This window comes from Dipodomys merriami, unplaced genomic scaffold (assembly GCF_024711535.1).
Source record: "Dipodomys merriami isolate MVZ:Mamm:240054 unplaced genomic scaffold, mDipMer1.0.p SCAF_20, whole genome shotgun sequence".
Classification (NCBI taxonomy): Eukaryota; Metazoa; Chordata; class Mammalia; order Rodentia; family Heteromyidae; genus Dipodomys; species Dipodomys merriami.
This window is the reverse complement of record NW_027203382.1, coordinates 22,447,593-22,470,447: the sequence shown is the minus strand read 5'-3', so window position 1 is coordinate 22,470,447 and position 22,855 is coordinate 22,447,593. Positions and strand designations below refer to the sequence as shown.

The 22,855-nt window shown below is 40.3% G+C and overlaps 1 protein-coding gene across 1 annotated transcript in view; it reads right to left on the bottom strand.

The window, feature by feature from the left end:
- The window catches only part of Arsb (arylsulfatase B), a 175,336-nt gene that overhangs the window by 123,899 nt on the left and 28,582 nt on the right, over positions 1–22,855 (bottom strand). Inside the window, exon 4 of the mRNA XM_070031209.1 lies at positions 12,227–12,434. Coding sequence (XP_069887310.1) covers positions 12,227–12,434 — 208 coding nt within the window. The remainder of the gene's footprint in view (positions 1–12,226; positions 12,435–22,855) is intronic.

Genomic DNA, 22,855 nt, shown 5'->3' with positions numbered 1-22,855 from the left:
TGATTCAAAGCCAGCCTGTGCAGAAAAGTCCCCTTGAGACTCTTAACTCTAATTAACCACTCAAAAACCAAAAGTGGTGTTGTAGCTCAAGTGGTATAGTACTAACCAAGGTTAGTACTCAAGAGCACAAAGAGACTCAGGGACAGTGCCCAGGCCCCAAAACCAACCAACCAAACAAACAAAAAAAAGATGCTCAATAAAGTAAAGTCATTTACAAGAAAATAAAATTTAAAAATATATAGAAAAGGAAAGTACAAGTTATTTTTTATTCAACCATGGTATCAAATGTACACCTGTGGACTAGAGAATGGGATTCACCTTTAATAGTTACTCAGAGCTTCCTATATTATCAATCTTATTTTCAGGATTTATTACAAAAGTCCTTAATAGATTCCATGAATTCCCAAGAAAACTAAAACCAGCCCCTTCTAAATATCAAAGGCCCTGAGGTGTAATGCTATGAAGAACATCACAGCCATATCCAAATGTTGTAAGCAGTTAATTATCATTCACAAGTACTGGTCCTACAACTATTGTTTTTCTGGAGGAGGCAAATAATGATAGTTATTCTTTTTTTTTTTTTTTTTTGTCAATTGTGGGGCTTGAACTCTGGGCCTGGGTGCTGTCCCCCAGCTCTTCAGCTCAAGGTAAGCACTCTACCACTTGAGCCACAGCACCACTTCCGGTTTTCTGGTGGTTTACTGGAGGTAAGAGTCTCATGGATTTTCTTGCTTGGCCTGGCTTTGAATGATCCTCAGATCTCAGCCTAGGATTACAGGTATGAGCCACTGGCACCTGGCATAAAGTCATTTTTTTTCTGCTTTTCAGAGTTATCTGCTGAGCTAACTATTCTGGTCCAAGTGGGTGACACTAAGGCCACCATGAAACTATCCATATGAGCATTTGCCTAAGTTGTGCATGCCTCTCCCATGAACAGCCTATTTGGTTAGACTGCTGTAGGAGACAGCAGATGTGGGTACCATATGAGACACATGTAAACATACATATCGACAGCTAGTGGTGTCCTGATCTTATTTCATCCCCTTGTTCTTCTGCAACCATGGCTTTCCAGGTGATTATTTCTATACAGAATTTATATTTCATCTTGATTCATCCTTCCATGTAGCCTATCCTTCTTGCCTCAAAGGGAATTTTGCCTCCAAGGTGTTCTGAGATAAGTGTACAATTTCATCTTAAACTGACCTTTAAAATGGAATGCAAAAGAAGAGGAGAAATGAAACCCAAATAAATTAGAAAACTTCTTGCCATTTAGTCAATAAATACGCTATTTGATACATGCTTTGTATTAATTATAAGCTCAGAGAAAGACCACAGTGTTCTATCCTCATAGAAGTGTGAAAATATAGATTAATTTATGTTGTTCCTGATAAAAAATTCAAAATATCAACCACAACTTATTGTATACATTAGGCAATATTTTTTTTCAAAAAACCACTGATAAACCTGATAAATACAGAAATTGAGAGGTGTGGGATTATGGGTTCAGTGGTTCATCAAAGAAAATATAAATGCAAGAATTTCCTCTTACCTTTATTTTCACTGGTTATTATTTTCACTCAATGAAATAATCAAAAGATTAGAAACTCTTACTAATAAAATTTCAAATGATCTTTTTGCTTATGTGGTGCTGAGGAATCAAACCCAGGGCCTCATGCATGCAAGGCAAGCGCTCTACCACTGAGCCACCTTCCCAGCCACCAGTGAAGGGTATGTCCAAAATTCACAATGATCTTCCTGTAACTTCATAGTTTTCCGTTTAATAAAGTGAGTTTTCTGCTTATTTGGCCTAAAACATCAAAGCCCTTTCTAAGTCTTAATCAAATTTCCATCTCCCAATGGCTACATAACTGACGAGTCATCTGTTTAAAGTACCCCTGAGGTGTAGATACCTACACACGGCCTATCAGATTCCTTGTCATTAGTTTGAGGCTGTTTAAAAGGCCACCATACTAAAAATACTATTTCAGAAATGTATAAATAGGTTTTCCACACTAGAAAATGTACTCAATGAATAAATCAAAAATTCTAAGTTATAGCTTTTGAAGTTGTTCTTTACAATTGGACTCATTATAAGTTCATTTGCAAGAAATGAACTTGCAGAGGGGGCAGGGGGCCCCCCTGCAGAGATGAGAAGGGATGGTAAGGGAAAACAAAGGGGGAGGCAACAATGCTTGATAAGAAATATACTCATTACCTTGCTCGTGTAGTTGTAACCCCTTTGTACGGTATTTTCGCAATAAAAAAAAAGATTTGAAATTTAAAAAAAAAATTCAAATGATACAACAAGTTCTTGGTATGGACACTAACATGCAAAATCTAAAGAGGTGAAACAATAATTGCTAAGGAAAAAAAAGTATTGCAGTCTCATAGTTTTGAGAAATTTATTTTTATAAATACATTTATAATTGCAGAAAGAAAAACAGTATGGATACACAAGAATTTTTTCCTTAGCTTTGTTAGAAATTCATTTAAGGGTTTGCAGTATCTAGACAGACTCTTGCTAGAAGTCATAATACTGTATTTCTGGCACAGAATTTCTGTAATATTTTAATGTTTGTCAATTGCATAAACACAGTTAAACCTATAAAGTGGCTTTCCATTTTCCAGCTATCTATTTTGAAGAGAATTCTATGCTTGAGATATAAGAGAATTAGTTAGGATTTAAGATTTAAGAGAATTAGTTAGGATTCCTTTTTATTCCATTTGAGGTATTAAATTACATCTAATTTTGTAAAGCTTGGGTAATAAATGTTAAAAGTTTAGGCTTTACAATAAATGACTTGTCCAAACAGAAATGTGCTATGTAACAAGATCTAGTAATTCACAACTGTAGTGCTACTGATGTCTGGGTGAGTACCCTTCTCCATTGTGCAGAATTGGCCTGAGAACTGTGATGCCTTTCCACTAAAAGGCAACTTCACCCTGAAATCACTGTAGCAACCAAAGCATTACCATACATTTCCAAATGTTCCCTGTTCCCATTGTCTAGTGCACTAGAACTCCATGGGCTGTGAAACTACTGCTCATGGATTACATAGGCATTCTGGTCATGAGCTACACCCTTTCCCGCTCTCTGTAAATGCATCCTAATACTCCCAAAAGAAATGGCTCCCCTAAGACTGTCAGCAGCACTAACAAACGTTATGAACCACCTCCTCCCCCCAGAAAAAAAGAGCCAATCATCTTTCCTAGTAACAGGATGTTATTAGGTCAAAATTCTCCTAAGTGTTTCCTTTTCCTCCTGTATTTTTATTGGCATCAATTAGTTGTACAAGGGGGTTCATTTTGACATGTCCATTTATGCATACAATGTGCTCTGATCCGATTCAACCACTCTGTCCACCCATCTTAATTGTCAGAGTCTGCAAAAGGCCTACTTGCTTCCAAATACCCAGTCAAGCCTAAAATGAAAATCTGGGCCTGCTTAAAACACATCAGTGCTTTCCCAGTACCATCAGAGGCCCTCCATAATTCCTTCCTCCATGGACACTGAATGAATGAGTAAATGGTCAAACAGCTTTAATTTAACAGATGCTGAAAGTGAGCTAGAATCCACATAATTCACTAGCAGAAAAGCTAGGACTTGACTTCTGACCACATGCTACCAGAGAAGAATTAGAAGGGAATCTTTGTATAGTATGTATCTGCACAGATGGCAGTATTTATTAATAATATTAAATATTATAGTGAGGCATTAATCAATCAAGGCTGTAATTTATATGCAGTAAGGACATGAGAAAACAAGTTAGAGTTTTCTAATCAGCTTTTTTTGAAGAGTTTATTTCTAGAAATGAGTGCATTTTCTTGAAATGAAAGCTGCTCACACCTATTTAGTTTCTGAGAGCTGTTTCTATTTCTGTACCTCAGCCCAAAGGTTCTCTCACCTGAATTTTTGTTTAAAAATTCCTAGGCCTAAGCCTGGTATTTGTGGCTCACATCTGAAATCAAAGTTACTCAAGAGGCTGAGATCTGAGGATCACGGTCCAAAGCCAGCCTGGGTAGGAAACTCTATGAGACTATTATCTCCAATTAACCCCCAACACACACACACACACACACACACACACACACACACAGACACACACAGACACACACACACACAGACACACAGACACAGACATACAGACACACACACACACACACACACACACACACACACACACAGAGTCAGAAGTAGAGCTGTGGCTCAAATGATAGAACACTAGACTTAAGGGGGAAAAAAATCATAGGTCTAGACCTCTGGATTTCTTAGTATGCCTATGATAGAGTCTAAGAAATTAAACTTTGGACTGGCTGTATGGCTCAAGTGGTGGAGAGCAGCCTTGAATGAAAACGCTGATTGAGAGTTCAAGGCTCTGGTAATGGTATCAAAAAAAAGGAAAAGAAAAGAAGATAAAATTGTGGGAGGGAAGGGAGGGTAGGGGGAAAACAAAGGAAGAAGCAACAATGCTCAATAGGAAAAGTACTCATTACCTTGCTCGTGTAACTGTAACCCCTCTGTACAGCATTTTTACAATAAAAAGTACCAAAAAATATAAAATTTTATAAGACATGATATTTAAAGTACATAAAGCTAATTATTTCAAAAAGTCCAATCCAGTGACATGTAGTACATCTAGAATATGGTGCAGCTATCACCTCAGGAAGTGAAGGGATTTGGAGTTTAATTTTTTTTTTTCTTTCAGGAAAAGAGGCTGGTGGTACTGGGGTTTGAATTCCGAACCTTATGCTTGCTAGGCAGCCATTCTTATTTCTTAAACCATGCCCCCAGCCCAATTTACTTTTATTTTCAAATAGAGGCTCCCTTCTTGCCTGAGCCAACCTGGACCCCTTCCCACCCACTTGGGATGACAAATACATGCAACTACATCCAGTTTTTTTTTATTAGTTGAGATGAGGTCTTGCAAATATTTTGCCCTGGCTGACTGCCAACTGTGATCAACCGGATCTGAGCCTCCAAAATAGCTAGAGTTACAAGCATGAGCCAACTAACTCGGTAGGAAATGTCGCTTTAACAAAGTATGGTGTGGTGGTCTCCAGATGACACAGAGAGAACTACCTTAAGCACGCAAATGCTTGGTAGAGACAAAGAATGAGATGCTGCATAAATTCTCTCTGATTATGAGTTTTTTCAAAAACTAGTTTCCCTAAGCATCAAAACTTAAAACCAACTCCTTGCCTCTCTAGCTTGTCACTAAATACAAGCTTGATCCTAAGAAACTAGCTTATTTCACAGTGTATTGGACTGAACATTTACTAGTTTGGATGTACCCAGCATTCTTATCCTTATAACTGGAAAAAATAGAAAAAACTGGAAAAAAATGAATCATTGCTCTGATTTTAGTCCAGGTCTTCTCTCCTTGAGTTTAATCACATATTATATAGCACATTATTAAATCCTACTTTGGGCAATAAATTGTGAATAAACACAGAAAAGGTTTGAAATAAGAAATAAAGAGATGGGGCTGGGAAGGTGGCTCAGTAGTAGAGTGCTTGCCTTGCATGCATGAGGCCCTGGGTTTGATTCCTCAGCACCACATAAGCAGAAAAAAAAAAGCCGGAAGTGGTTCTGTGGCTCAAGTGGTAGAGCGCTAGCCTTGAGCTGAAGAGCTGAGGGACAGTGCCCAGGCCCAGAGTTCAGACCCCACAAGCAGACCCAAAAAAAAAAAAAAAATGAAGAGAATGCTTCTTCTTAGAGTCAAAACCTCAGTACCTGAAACTGGTTATTCTGGTAAGAGTTAATGTAAGTGTGGAATGGCTGCATCAAGATACTGGGGTCAACCACTGTTTGCTCCTTAGGGTTCCAAGCATCAAATTTCCTAGTTTTAACTCATGACCCAGTTACTCAAGAATCAGCTCTCATTTTAACCCTTTACTTATAGTCAGGTTCCTGGCAGGTAGCATCTAGACAGATGGTGACACTGGTCCAGGATAAAGAATGTTTTCCTAATAACCACTAGTGCTGTTTCTCTTGACCAACATCTTGCTATACAAGATGAAAACCCATTACAACATTAGAAACCAAGATGGACAGATAGGTGCTGATAATAGAATTTTGAAATCATTTTTACAAACTGTAAGGCTAAAGAGCTAGGCTGAGTAAGGGCTGTCCTATCCTTCATTGCTTTTATTCAGTGAAGAGGATCTAGCAGGCAACAATTTAACATAAAAATGAAGATTTCTGAAAAAGTTCTACCCAGAAGGAATCAGAGAAAGGAAAAATATGGGAAAAGACCTGCAGCAAGCCAAAGTAGTGGAGAAAAAATGGGATGAGATAAAAGGAAAAGAAGATGAGGCCCCAAGTAACAAATTACCTAGGTAATCAAACATTCACTTTGCTTTGGGCTTCAAATTTTGGCTCTTCTGTTTGTTTGAAGTGTGACAAGTGACAACTTCCTGAAGTTTTTGGTTCTTTATTAGTAAAGGGGAATGAGAACAATCTCATAGGGTTACTTTGAGCTTTTCTTTTTTTTTCTTTTTTGTGCCAATCCTGAAATTTGAACTCATGGCCTGATCTTTTGTGCTGATCTTTTGTGCTGAAGGCTATCACTGTACCAACTTGAGCTACACCTCTACTGCCCTCTACTTGTAATTGACTTAAGAGTCTCACAGACTTTATTGCCTGGTCTGGCTCTGAACCACAATCCTCAGATCTCAGCCTCCTGAGTAGCTAGGATTACAGGCATGAATCACTGGCACTGGGTTACTTTGAGTTTTTATTTTTATTTTATTTATTATTATTATTTTTTACTTTGAGCTTTAAACGTTTATACCACAAGCAACAGTGTAAAAGTATAGGAGGAAAAAGCTGGACGGGCCTGGGCATGCAGTTAAGATTACTAAATAAACACTGGTTATTATTATTACTAAGAAGCTTAGGAGAAAAGGGAACAAAGGCTGCAAAGAAAGAAATCTGCAAAGAAACTAAAAATGCAGATATTGAAGAAAACTGAAACAGTCAAAATGACTAACTGTTAATGCAGAGGGGCTCCAGAAGGCTGAGAAAGGATAAAAGGCTAAAAAGGGATGAGAAAAAGTTCACTGAGACGCTAAATAGATACTCTATCCCTATTAATTACAGATATTTTTAAAGAAAATAAATCAAGCAGAAGAAAAGCAATAAGCTACCATATGAATAGGAAAACGTCCTGAGTGAAGAACAACCCAGTATGTGGACTAAAGGGCTCACTGCATTTCAGGCAAACGCAATTTTAAAATATTTTAAAAATCCATTATCTAAATATAATTAGGCAAAAAAATGTGAAATATGGAGATAACTTTTTTAAATGCCTCCAAAGAAGGCCCCAGGAAGATCTAGCAAACTTTCAGAAAAGTATGTTCTAGATCAAAGAAAAGATAGAAAATATGTCCAAATTATTTTATCAAGCAAATTTAATCAAGACAATAAAACCTCACAGAGGAAAAAGGAAACCTACTTCAACTTTTAAATTAATGTAAAAACTCTAAATAAACCCTAGTAAATTGAATTTGGCATAATATGAAAATAAATAACACAATAAAGTTGGATTTAGCCCAATAAAGTGTACAAATCAATGGATCAAGAAAATGTGGTGTCTGCACCAGAATCAATTCCAAATGGATCAAAGACCTTGGAGTCAAAGCAGACACTCTGAAAACATTACAGGATGGAATAGGAGAAACCCTAGGTCTCCTTGGCACAGGCTGAAATTTTCTGAATAGAGACCCAGAAACACAACAAATCAAAGAAAGGTTGGACAAATGGGATTGCATGAAGCTACAGAGCTTCTGCATGGCAAGGGACATAGCTAGCAAGATCAATAGAAAGCCTACGGATTGGGAGAAGATCTTCACTAGCCATACAATGGACAAGGGTCTCATATCTAAAATATACTTGGAACTCAAAAAATTAAATCCCCCAACAACAAATCCTCAAAGAAACAACTGCCCAATAAATAAGTGGGCTAAAGACTTAAAGAGAAAATTCTCTGAAGAGGAAGGAAGGATGGTCAATAGACACATGAAGAAATGCTCAACCTCCCTAGCCATAAAAGAAATGCAAATCAAAACAACATTGAGATACCACCTCACTCCAGTTAGAATGGTAAAAATCAAGAACTCTAACAACAACAGATGCTGGAGGGGATGTGGACAGAAGGGAACCTTACTTCATTGTTGGTGGGAGTGTAAACTTGTTCAACCACTTTGGAAAGTAGTATGGAAGTTCCTCAAAAGACTCCACATAGAGCTCCCCTATGACCCAGCAATCCCCTTTGGGGCATTTACCCAAATGTTTACAAACAAGACCACACTAAAGCTACCAGCACAACTATGTTTAGCAGCACTATTTACTATAGCTAAGATATGGAACCAACCCAGATGCCCCTCAGTAGATGAATGGATCAAGAAAATGTGGTATATATACACAATGGAATTCTATGCCTCCATCAAAAAGAATGACATTGCCCATTTGTTAGGAAATGGAAAGATTTGGAAAAAAATTATATTAAGTGAAGTAAGCCAGGCCCAAAGAAACATAGGTCCCATGGTTTCCCTTATTTGCAATATCTAGTATATGTCTGAGTCAAGCAGAAAAGGTCAGATAAGGTGATGTTAGGGAAATGAACCCTAAGATATGTATTCAATGTTATTTTTCTTTCATGCAATTGTTTCTAACGTATTTATAAGATTATTTCTTTGTTGCTTTGTATGTCCCTCCCCCACGGTATAACCCCTGCTTTCACTGTATTTGATGTTGGTCTAATTTGTGGAGGGGAAGGGGAAAAACAAATCGTCTAAATAGGGATACAGGTGGACCCATTGCAACAATGAGATGTACAAGTCGTTGTGTCCAAAACGAACTTTACAACTTTGGTGAGGCGTGGGGGGGGGAGGATTCGGTGGGGGGCGGGGGGGGGGGGGGGGGAGGATGGGAAGGGATGGGAAGGGGAAACAAAGGAGGAGGCTACAATGCTTAATAAGAAATGTACTCGGGCTGGGAAGATGGCTCAGTCGTAGAGCACTTGCCTTGCATGCCTGAGGCCCTGGGTTCGATTCCTCAGCACCACATAAGCAAAAATAAAAAAGCCGGAAGTGGCGCTGTGGCTCAAGTGGTAGAGCGCTAGCCTTGAGCTGAAGAGCTGAGGGACAGCACCCAGGCCCAGAGTTCAGCCCCATGACTGGACCAAAAAAAAAAAAAAAAGAAATGTACTCATTGGGGCTGGGAAGGTGGCTCAGTGGTAGAGCGCTTGCCTTGCATGCATGAGGCCCTGGGTTCGATTCCTCAGCACCACATAAGAAAAAAGCCGGAAGTGGCACTGTGGCTCAAGTGGTAGAGCACTAGCCTTGAGCTGAAGAGCTGAGGGACAGCGCCCAGGCCCAGAGTTCAGGCCCCACTACTGGACCCAAAAAAAAAAAAAAAAGTAAAAGAAATGTACTCATTATCTTGCCCATGTAATTGTAACCTCTCTGTACAGTATTTTCACAATAAAAAAATAAAATAAATAAAAATTTAAAAAATAAAATGTGGTGTATACACACACACACACACACACACACACACACACACAAACACAACGGAACTCTATGCCTCCATCCAAAAGAATGACATCGTCCCATTTGTTAGGAAATGGAAAGACTAGGAAAAAATTATATTAAGTGAAGTAAGCCAGGCCCAAAGAAACATAGGTCCCATGGTTTCCCTTATTTGCAATATCTAGTATAAGTCTGGGACAAGCAGAAAAGGTCAAAAGCTATGTACATATGACCAGATAAGATGATGTTAAGCGAAATGAACCCCAAGATAGGGACACAAGTGGTTTTTTCTTTCTTGCTATTGTTTCTAACCTATTTATAATGTACCATGTGATTTTTGTTGATTTGTATGTTCCTCCCCCACAGTATAACCCCTGTTTTCACTGTATTTGATGTCTGTGCCGTGCATTTTGTATATACACTTCTCTAATTTGGGGAGGGGAAGGATAAACAACAATATGCTTAAATAGGGATACTGGTTGACCCATTGTAACAATGAGATGTACAAGACACTATGTTGAAAAGTGAACTTTACAATTTAGGCGTGGGAGGGAAAGTGTAGTTGTGGAGGTGGGAGGGAAGGGATGGTAGGGGAAAAACAAAGGAGGAGGTAACAATGCTTGATAGGAAATGTTCTCATTTCCTTGCGCATGTAACCGTAACCAGTCTGTACAGTATTTTTACAATAAAAATGTATTAAGAAGCATACATATCTAACATTAATATATATGTTAATTTAAGCACAGTGCCAGAATATAAAATAACCCTCCCACAAGGTAATCCTCACTTTTTCAGTAAGAATCACCACTGTCATCTTGGATAACTAAAGCGTTACAGATATTCATTAAAGTCAACTCCTTATTTTAAAATAATTATGAACAAAGATTTAATACCATAAATATTGAGCTAAAATAAGTTTTATTATCATATATCCACCTTTTTGCATGCAATCCTGATACCAATATCTATCTCTGTGATCATGAGAGCCACTCTGAGATACTTAAAACAGTCTTCCAACCCTACTTTTTCCCTTCTAAGCATGTCTTTCCCATGGATAATGTATTACTTCATATACACTTGCAATTTAGGACATCATTTGTCCTGAAGTTGTGTAGCTGTGATATAACAAAGGTATGTTTTAATAAACTTGCCATCTCTAATTTTTGAAATTGTGAGGTAACATTCTAGGAATTAGTGTTAAACATTCTAGCCTCCTTTTCGCTGGTTCTTTCTAGAGACTTTGTAGGCATTTAATACCAGCATGGATCACATGCTATTCCAGACTCTTTAAAATAAATGATACATTATGTAAGGAATTAAATATAATATTTCTTCCTATTTTTTGGGGGGGGGTCCGGTCGTGGGGCCTGAACTCTGGGCCTGGGCGCTGTCCCTCAGCTCTTCAGCTCAAGGCTAGCACTCTACCACTTGAGCCACAGCGCCACTTCCGGCTTTTTTCTTTTTGGTTATGTGGTGCTGAGGAATCAAACCCAGGGCCTCAGGCATGCAAGGCAAGCGCTTTACCACTGAGCCACCTTCCCAGCAAGATGTCTTCCTATTTTTTGAAGGATAACTTTTGGAGAAAAACCTATCTTACATTTAACCCTTTTCACAGCAAGGAACACAAATAAAATTACAATATTTAGATGGCACTGAGGCAACTGAACATGGCTATTCAAGTAGAGATAGCCACTTGCCTGACTGAACATGGCTATTCAAGTAGAGATAGCCACTTGCCTGGCCTTACCCAGTTGCTCAGCATATCCATCTTTAGCAAAGCTCTGCTGTGTCAGAAGTACAATAAAGGACTATACCTAAAGGCACATAACCAAATATTAGAAAATTGTATGTAATGGGGGAAATGGGGAATCACATATGTAACACATTAGGAATTGGAAAGGTCTGCCATTGGAAAGGTCTTCCATAATGAAGATTTTTCCAAAATCAGCTCTGGATGCCAAGATTATGAATTTTCTTTTTCCCTTCTTATCTGTTTTATCTGTAATCAACATCTATAACATTATTTGTTGTTGTTGGCCTGAACTCTTGAGCCTGCTCACTGTCCCTCAGCTCTTCAGCTCAAGAGCTCTCTTGGTAGCTCTCTACCACTTGAGCCACAGTGCCACTTCCAGGCTTTTTTTGTTTATGTGGTGCTTAGAAATCAAACTCAGGGCCTCATGCATGCAAGGCAAGCACTCTACCACTGAGCCACCTTCCCAGCCCAACATCTATAACTTTATTGTTAGAAAAATTTTTAATACAAAATAATGAGCACTTTGAGCCTCTACCTAAATTGAACTGGCTTCATTTCTTATTTATATAATGTCATAATTCATGTCTACACTGATACAAATGCTCATTCCCCCCAGTCCCCGGTAGTCGTATTCATAGAAGATGGCTGGGATGTAATATAGAAATAGCTACTTCTAGCCCAGGGACTCATTTATGCAGTTACTGAGTACTTAGTTTCAAGTATACTGCTAGAATATTCTGATATCTAAAGGAAAGGAGAAAAAGCACCTAATTCTCTTTCCTCAGGTACATCTTTCTATCCATTTCAGTCATGTCTCCACTACTGCAGTTAGCATTTGTTTTAATAAGGAAATGCTAACTGTTCCAATTTATCTTCTTTCCACTTATTGAACACTGTGTCTTAAGCTTCACCAAGAGATGAGTTTATTGACAGACTTACCTGTGGAGAAGATGAACACCGTGTTGTTCCAGAACCCATAGCTTTTTAAGGCTGCAGTGACATTTCCTACTGCTTCATCCATAAGGGACACCATTCCGGCATAGATTTTCCTGTGTTTATCTTGGATAAAATCATATGGCTTTAGGTATTCCTCAGGGACCTGAAGTGGGTCATGGACAGACTGGAGAGCAAGGTAGAGAAACAAAGGCTGGAAAAAGAATATGTTCGTGTCAATAAAGAGAGTAGCATGGAAGCATTAAATACAAACAGAATGAGATAATCGAGAATTATCAGTTAATAAAAATAGTATCAAAGTACATTGAAAATATTTAGGAATTAGTATATAATAAGAAAATCCAATATATATAAACAATCTTTACAACCCAATAGTAAAGTGGGCAAAGATTTTTGAAAGAAGAATACACTTGGGATTGAACCCAGGGCCCACACATTCTACCTCTTGAGCCACACATTAGCCCTATTGTTTATATTTTGTTTCTGAGACAGAGTCACCCTAACTTTGATCAGGTTAGCCTCAAAGTTGAGATCCTCTTGCCTCTGCCTCCCAACTAGCTAGGATTATAGGCATGTAATACTGTCAAAGCCCTGAAAAGAATTTAATAAATATTTCTTCAAATATATACAAATTGTCCTAACCATATAAAAAGATGGTCAACTTCATTAGTCATTAGAGAAATGCAAAACAAAACTAAACTGTGAAGGCTGGGAGGTATGATAGTACAGTGTCAGCCAATGAGCAAACAGGTCAAATCAAGAGTTCAAATCCCAGTCAGTTGGTAGGATGTCAGCCATGATAGGCAAGCACTCTACCACTAAGCCACATTCCCAGCCCTTTTTAATATATTTTATGAGAAAACAAGAAATGTCACACTATTTTCATCTTTGATATTGTACCTAACATAAGAACAAACTAATTCCTGAAAACCAAGAATAGTGATCCACTGATTTCATTTTCTTACTTCAACCTGTCCATAGCTTTGAACATAGGTAGGACAGCAGGTGAATCTTCCCTGCCTAACAAGCTTTGCTGAAGGCACTCTTTCCATTCTGCTCCCTCCTACAGAACTCTCCAGCAAGCCAGAAACTCTGAACACAGGAATAAACATAGTTTCCTTGATGTATTCAAAGTATTCTTTGAAGTACTGGAGCTCATAAGTGAGTGAAAGAAGAAAGCAATTAGTAAGCACTCCTATTTCATGTTTTACTGTTGGTAAGTTGTTTTAAACACCATAAACACTCCTGTAATGCAGCAAAGAGTGCCAACAGACAATCAAAAGTTTATTTATAGTTCAAATCTTTTCAGATGAAAACTTAGAAATAAGCCAAGTGCTGGTGGCTTATACCTATAACCTTAGCCAGTCAGGAGGCTGAGATATGAAGATCTTAATTGGAAACCAAAAAGATGAACTGGAGTCATGGCTCAAGTGGTGGAGGGCCAACTTTGAGGGATGAAGCCAAGAGAGAGCAAGAGGTCCAGAGTTCGAGCCCTAGTACCAGAAATAAAACAAAACAAAAACTTAGAAATAAAAATTTCCTAAAAATTAAATGTTAAAAAATAGCTAAGTACTAATTACACTACTTTAAAATATTTTTAAACTAAAGAGGTAGAAAATGAAATAATAGAAGACAGAACCGTGCATCTGTACATGCCTCCACTACCCACAGCAACCCTTTTCATATTACACGCACACTCCATAACACACATCATACCAGAACCCCAGGGTTCTTCCAGACCTCAGTGAGGAAGGATTGTGGTGGTATGGCTCTGTGGTGAAAGCAGTGGTCTGGGTCTTCAGCAAGCTAACTCCAGACAACAGCCAAGGACTGGATGAAGATAGGGTTAAAATCCTGAAAGCTACAATTTGCAGCCCACATAAAATGTTAAGGAAGATCAGAAAATACTACATAAGAATCTGTTTTAAATTTCATTCTTTCAAAGAATCAGAGTCAGAATCAGAATCAGAATCAAATCACTATATTTTCACATTCTAGAAGAAAACAAAGTGCTACACCATGAACAACAAAGGCCTCCTCCCCAAGTGCTGTAAATTGTTCTAGGTTCTCCCCTACTGTTCTTTGTGTAATTGGCAGAGGTAACTGACACGAAGGGTCCATCAGAAGGGTCCAAATAGACCCTGCTGTAAGAAAAGAACAAGAGAAAAGTATAATGCATTCATTTAAGTATTGTGTGGCTTAGGAGGTTTCAACTAAAGACCCAAAGACATGGAATAATCTGTCTATTTTGATGCTTAGATTCAATGAAGTAGAGACAGCTATGTGGAAAGCCATAATCTAATGGGAACAAACGGAGTGGAGAACTGGTGAAAGCCTGCCTGTTCAAAGTCTTCTTGACTTCTCTGATACAGCTAGTTTATATTTCATCCTCTCAGGTATGTGTCAGGATCCCTAGGATGAGTTCTGTAACATCAGTCAAGTGTAGATCAGAGAACTTCCTTACAGCCAGCTTTTCCATAGACAAGTAGAGAAATGTTATGTTTTTATTCTTGGCTTTGGGGAAAAGGAAACGGATTTCTATTTCTTGAAGAAAAGGCAGAGATTCCAATAGCCTGCCCCAGGGAGCAAAGGGCATCAAGAAACAGAATACAGCCAGAAAGACCTCCCTTCTGAGGCAACTGCAAGACCTTCCATTCAATGTTCTCTGAATGTGAAATGCAATACATAGGAGACCATTTTGGGGGTTCCTACACTTATAAACATGAGCATCTATGACCCAGCTTTGAATTCCCAATATTATGTTGTGAGGATGGAGGAAATTGAGAGAGAGGATGGAGAAGATATGCTCATTAGGTGAAGGAGTTAAAACAGATTATCCTGAAGCACAAACTAAGTTAAAGACACTTGAAAAATAGCAGGTGCAAGATTTCTTTGACCAGTATGTTGTTTTTTAAAGAGAGAAGATTAAATTACTATGTGAAAGACCCTCTTCCTGCACTAGAAGGAAAGACCACATCCTTATCCTCAAGAACAGGAAGTCTCAATAAAGAGAACTTGTTAAAACACACACACACACACACACACACACACACACACACACACACACACACACACACACAAAAACTACCTCTCCCCCTCCCCCCCTCCTCTGGGCCTGGGCACTGTCCCTCAACTCTTGAGCTCAAGGTTAACACTCTACCACTTGAGCCAAAGTGCCACTTCCGCTTTTCTAGTGGTTTATTGGAGATAAGAGTCTCACAGACTTTGAATTGAGATCCTCAGATCTCAGCCTCTTAAGTAGCTAAGATTACCTATGTGAGCCACCAGCACCTGGCTTATAACCCTATCTTTTAAGCCTCCCACATGATTTAGCCACAGTTTACTATTTATTCTTTGTCTAACCCAACATGCAAATAATTGACTAATTTTGGGGTCTTAATTTCTTTTTTTGGGGGGTGGGGTCCGGTCGTGAGGCCTGAACTCTGGGCCTGGACGCTGTCCCTCAGCTCTTCAGCTCAAGGCTAGCGCTCTACCACTTGAGCCACAGTGCCACTTCCGGCTTTTTTCTTTTTGCTTATGTGGTGCTGAGGAATTGAACCCAGGGCCTCATGCATGCAAGGCAAGCACTCTACCACTGAGCCACCTTCTCAGCTCCGGGGTCTTAGTTTCTTTATGTAAAAGCTTTTCTTTTCCATAACTGGTCCCTAGTAATTAAGGACATTTCCATTACTTTTGAGTGGTTAAAAGTATAAAACTACAGTAGTTCCTATTGGTCTAACTTCTATTGACTCAAACATAAGAAGAGAAAGTGAGAATCATATCTCAGTGTAAAGACCAGGGTATCAGGTGACTGTCACAGGTCATACAAAGGTCTCACGCTACTTTCTGGCCAGATTCTAGTAACCCAGAATGAATAGGTAATCTTGAACAAAAAAGTTATCTTTTCCCCCATCTCGTCAGCAGCAGTACAGAGCAAGTTTACTGTGTGAGCAAACAGCCCCTCCCATCTGTATAGCATTGAGTCAACAGAAAACAGAATGGCAAGTACTACAGCCCATTTCATGAAGTTAAAGCCAATGGAATACATGCAATACATTTTAAATAGTTCCATCCAATAAAATAAAAAGTATTTTTTAACACTTGGAAGGGCTAAAAATTTATTCATAAATCAACTCATTCTCTAAATAGAAGCATTTCATGACTTTGGGTTTTTGCTAGTCATGGGACTTGAACTCTGGGCCTGAGCATGGTCCCTCAGCTTTTTTGCTCAAAGCAAGAGCTCTACCACTTGAGCCACAGTGCCACTTCTCACTTTTTTGAGTAGTCTGAGTCTCATGAAGTTTCCTGCCCAGGCTGACTTCAAACCACAATCCTCAGACCTCAGCCTCCTGAGTAGCTACCTCTCAGCCTCCTGAGTAGCTAAGAGTACAGGTGTGAGCCACCAGTGCCTGGCTCAATACGGTTTTTAAGTTGGGAAATAGCATTTTTAATGCTATTTTCTGGCCCAGTGGAAGGCTCAATTAACTAGTGCATCAAAGTTTTCCAACCACCACTGGGATCCTGCCTACTTGTCCAGTGGTTCTTCCTGGGTAAGTAGCATAATCATTTTCCATACATCTGCTAGCCACAGCCCCAACTCACTGTTAGCTCAAAGCAAGCAGCTGTTACTCTGGAAATGGGATCCTAATTAGTGTATGTCTATGGACTTGAGTTCCAACATTCTCATACCTTGGCTTTGGAGACCTGCTGGCCCATTCTAACCTTACGTAACTCTGATTCAAACACTAGAGTCCTGGTGCCACTTATTTTTGGTTCATGCTGGGTTCTAATCTGTCTTTTGTGTTTTCTTGGGTTTAGATACCTGCTCTGTCCAACTCAGTCATAGCCACTACTTTTGTCCAACCTTAATTATAAACATTTTATGTATATTAGAAATCAAGAATCCTAAGCATAAAATCATATGAAAAAAGTTCAGTATTACTTAAAATATAGATCTATTACCTAAAGCTATTAGCATACTCATATTTAAGATGTTAATGGTTCTTTCCCCTTTTGTATTGTTATTTAACTCCTAAGACATATACTCTAAACAACCTCACCATGTTAACAAAACCGTGAAGATTAAAGTTTTATTTTCATTTATTTGTATATCTGCCTAACTTAAAGCGTAAAGTGAAAAAAAGGTACATGGTAATTTTTTCAACTCGTTATTTCATCTTTGACATCCAAATTAAGGTATGTCTTCTCAAATTATGGCAGAGAAAAATAAAGAGTTGTACTCAAAGAACTAACAGTTTCTTTAGGAAACTTCTAGTAGATGAGCTCTATGGGACAGTTTTTACATTAATTCTGCAAACTGCTGTGGGACCGTTTTTAACAGGAAGCTGCATTGTTAAAAATACTACTTTCCCTTTGCAGTGTTATAACTATGGAAATTACCCTGAAGAAAAGGAAGGACATCCCTTCCTAACACATGTGCTGTACATTTCTCCCTGAATCCAGCATCCACCACTGTGTGTTTACAAAACATCTGCATATTCTCCTCAGTTCCTCCTCAGCTGTCCTTTTAAAATAGGCACAGCTTTCAGTTGGCTATACATACTCCATGGTTGTTTTTTTTTTTAATGATTTCCATCTTAGACAAGTTGTCCATGTTATAAACTATAAAGAACACCTGATGCCAGGTGCTGGTAGCTCACAACTTTTATCTTGGATACTTAGGAGGCTGAGATATGATGGTCACAGTTTGATGCTGGCCCAGGCAAAAAAGTCTGCATCGTATATCTTTAGTTAACTAGCAAAATGCCAAAAGAGATGAGGGGACTCAAGTGGTAGTGTGCCAGCCTAGAGTGAAAAAGCCAAGCAAGAGCATGAGTCTGAGTTTAGCCCAAATACCAGGATTAAAAAAAAAAGGGATAAACTTGCACAGAATTAGATTAAACACTAGGATAAAATGATGAAGAAGTATTTCCTGAAACTGGTAAAGCTTCAAAGTTCTACTGTGAGATGAAACCATAAACACGCGCCTGCACTCTCTTTAGCAAATGTGGTTGCATTACTTATCATTCCATTCATTTCTGTCCATGTTTAAGGACTCTAGTAATGATGGACTCTGACGTTCAGTGTTGCAGACACTGCAGGAAAATGACTCTCTCAGCTGGTGACTTCTGTAATCATATCTATGAGCAGTGCTACCCTAACAGCACCCCTCCCGTATATGGCTCACAAGCTCCTGGGGTCCCTCATTGTTTCAGCTCCAGGTACTTTCCCCAGTTAAGCCAGCCCACCCACAGAGCACCATTTCACCCCAGCTGCTTCCTCTTATCCACTTAATGTTATGAGGTCACTACACTAGAATACTCTATTGTTCTTTAGTAGGAATGAATTTGTATTGTAGGCAGATTATCCTTGTTGCATAATGAAGGTATTGTTAGATGGTAAACAGTAAAAGGTAGTAGGCTCCTACCTACCTCTGATTTGAGAAGGATGTCTCAATTGACACATGGCAGAGTATGTTGCACATCGGAATTACTGGTGGGAAGTGGGGGTGGCAATGAAATATCAGTGACTTGGTCCCATCTCAGACCAATGAACCACAATATTTGACATTAGTATTTCTTACAAATTTCTTCAATAATTCTAATATATGATTGGGACTAGAACTATTTAAATGAATCATAATTGGGGACTCAGAATTTGAGGTCTTGGACACTAGGTGTGAACTAGGGAACTTGATTAAAGAGCTAAGATTTGGAGTCTGAGAATGTGAGTTTAAATTCTGATTCTGACTTTCAATAACTGTAACCTTCAACAAGTTACTTGATGTTTAACTAATGTCAAATGATACCCACCTAAAAGGATAATCACCAGTTCCCTTAAAATCTTAGCTTGTTCTTTTGGGGTATAAGCCAATGACCTAATGCTCCCACTGTCTGAATATTAGTTTTAAAAATCTATGTTTGGAGGGGGGACCAAGATGGCGACGGGGCAGTAGGGAAACGCCACAGCTCTCTCCAACCAAAAAGAGAGTTCGAGTTCCAACGCTTAATCTCCCCAAGAGACCGACAACAACAAAAAGACGAACACTCAGAGAAAAACCAGAGGCGGAGAATAACAAAAAAAGAAAGAGAGGAAAAGAATTTCAAAACAGAGAAAAGCGAAGACCCCTCCCCCAACCTTTACTGGCCGCGGGGCAGTGCGCCAAGCCGCCGGCCAGCCGGCCCGGCGGGGGCTGTGGGAGCCCCAGAGACACAGCAGAGACACAGGGGGCCACTTTCAGAACATCAGGTACTGGTTTGCAGAACAGCAGATCGCCAGGAACAGAGAAACCTACCAGCCGGGAGTCTCCACGAGGATCCCACCCCCACCCCTCACTCTCCACCTGAGCAGAGAGGCTCCATCCCGCCAAAGCCGCTCGGCATCAGCAGAGTGACAAAAGGACCTGCGGCAGACCACCCGGCCCACCTGATCGCAATCGCAACGATCCAGCACTCTCCACCCGAGCACAGAGGTTCCATCCCGCCAAAGCTGCTCGGCGCGACAAAGGGTCCTGTCTGCAGACCACCCGCCGCCCGATCACGATCGCAACAACCCGGCGGGGTCACTTGGGCCCCAGAGGTACCGAGAAGAAGCTGCCTGAGCGTGGACACTCTTGACCCAACAGCTTCGACAGAGGCAGAGACAGAAAAGAATCACACAGAGCCACCACCGCCCAACCCAGCGCGGATTGCAACAACAACTGACGACCTACACCACACAGAAACAACCAGCTCCAGGGTGAGTACCCCACAGGGGAAGTGTATCCCTCAAGGGAGACCAGAGCTGGAGGGAATCCCCAGACCCTGACCTAGACTCCCTACCCCAGCACCCGGACCACAGGACCCACTAAAACTGGGAACTGTTTGAGAGCTCCACCAGCCCGTGGAGCACACTCAGCTGGCCAGGCTAGAGCAAGAGCACCCCTGGAAGGGAGCTTAAATGCCCAAGCCAGGAACAGCGCCCCTGGGTCAAGACTACCAACAGTAGAAGAAATTTGAACTGTGTCCCCCAGGCTATATAACCTAGGTGGTATACACATCAGCACAGGCCTAACGAGTGCGCTCCAGGCTGCATCACCTAGGTGGTATACACATCAGCACAGGCCTAACAAGCGCGCTCCAGGCTGGGGCCGGAACCAGGCCCGGGGATCCGGCGCCTGAACAACACAACCAACTCCTCCCAATTGAAGTAAAAAGCTGAGCATACGCCTCAACAGAGGGGAGAAAACCAGGAAACAACACTCCCCTGGGAAGCACGCCTGTGACAACAAAAGACCTGGAGGCCCAGGACAAGAGAAGCCCAAACCCCACCAAAACTCCACCCATATACCCTAGACTGGGAATTGGGCAACACAGGCTGCCAGCACCTGATAGTAAGCAGGAGCTCATACTGTTAAGGCAGCTCAGCAATAGAGTGATAGTCTTGGATGTATGAGGCCCTGCATCTGATTCCTCAGCATCACAAAAGCAAAAAGGGTCAGAAGTGGTGCTGTGGCTCAAACGGTAGGGTGCCAGCCTTGAGCTGAAAAGCTGAGGGACAGCACCCAAACCTAGAGTTCAAGCCCACAACCAGCCCAAAACAAATAAACAAAAACACATCAGGAGCCCATAGCAGACTCCAGCATTTGGGAGAGTGCATCCAGAGCATCTGTTCTTCACAAGAGCACCCGTAGGAGCAAACACAAGCAGTCTAGGCTGCTCAACCCTTCCAAAGGCGGGAACTGCCAGCAATCTACAGCAGAGAGCTGAGAATCCTAAGTAAGTCAGAATAGCAGCTGGAAATAGGCTCCCAACAGAACCCAGATCAGGCACAGACTCTCTCTACCAATACAGAATCAGCAACCAAGCAAAGACAGACACACCAAAACAAAATTGAAGAGCAGTCTCCTGAACCTCCATGCGAAAATCACAGAGAAAAATCACAAGGTTTACTACCACCCAGGACAGCAAGCTCACCTCAAAAGCCAGCAGCCACACAGGGGAGAGCCCCAGTGGGAGCAAAGCAGGAATGGAAGACAAAGGCTACTTCCAAGGGTTGCTGGAGGCAATGACTCAAGAAATAAAGCGAGAAATTGATCAGAAACTGAAAGAGCACAAGGATGAACTATCCAAAGAGATACAGGGTATCAAACAAGAGATGCATGCAAAAATAGAAGCTGCACAAACCTCAGTAAGAAGTGAGATAAACGCCAAATTAGAGGTAATGCATACCTCATTGAGAGGTGAGATCAGTACTCTGAGAACCAACATTGAATCCATAAAGGGATCCATTTCCTCCATGCAAACCACAATAGAAGCCACTGTCAACAGAGTGAATGAAATGGAAGGTCGAGTGTCAGATACAGAAGACAGAATACACCAACTGGACCAAAAAGTGACAGATATGGAAAAATTACTCAAATTAAACCAAAGGGATATTCAAGAGCAAGCAGATAATGCTAAAAAATTTAACCTTCGCATAATTGGAGTGGACGAAGGTGAGGAATTCCAGAGCAAGGGAATGCACCACCTATTTAACAATATAATCAATGAAAATTTTCCCCACCTCAAAAACGACCATCTTAACTACATCACAAAAGCTTATCGAACACCCAACAAGCAAGACCCCAGGAGAAACACTTCTAGACACATTATAGTAAAAATGATAGATCTGAATAATAAGGAAACAATCCTGCATGCAGCAAAAATGAAGAAGGAGCTATACTACAATGGGAAAAAAATAAGAATTACTGCAGATCTCTCCACACAAACAATGAATGCAAGAAAAGCCTGGGAAAGCACCATACGAGCCCTGAGAGCCAATAACTGCCAACCCAGACTGATCTACCCGGCAATGCTAGCATTCACATTTGATGGAGAACTGAAAACTTTTAATAGCAAAGAAAAACTAAATGAATACATAAACATTAAGCCAGCATTACAAAGAATTCTAAGAGGGGGGACACAACCTGAAGAAAGCAGCCAGGAACTGGGGCCTGCCCCAAACAGGCGTTACTCAAAGTCTAACTGAGCAAGCACAGGAGGAAAGGAAAAAAGAAAAACTTAGGAAAACGGAATGGCAGGGACAACAATGCATCTCTCTATACTTTCTCTTAATATAAATGGGCTGAATTCGCCAATTAAAAGAAAACGAACTGAGGACTGGATAAGAAAACAAGACCCATCCATCTGTTGCCTTCAGGAGACCCACCTCTCAGCCAAACATACAAACAAACTCAGAGTGAAGGGGTAGAAAAGGATCTACCAATCAAACGCCCCCAGTAAGAAAGCAGGTGTAGCTATCCTGATATCTGACAAAATAAACTTTTCATTAAAATCAGTACAGAAAGACAAGGACGGACACTACATATTAATAAAGGGAACAATCCAAGAGGAGGATATAACCATCATCAACTTATATGCCCCAAATATTGGTGCACCCAGATATGTCAAACAAATGCTCTCAAACTTACAGAATAAAATAGATCCCAATACGATAATACTAGGAGACTTTAACACACCACTCTCACCAAAGGACAGGTCTACCAACCAGAGGATTGGCAAAGAAGCTACCGAATTAAGAGAGGCCATACTGCAAGCGGAATTAACTGACATCTACCGAGTATTTCACCCTAAA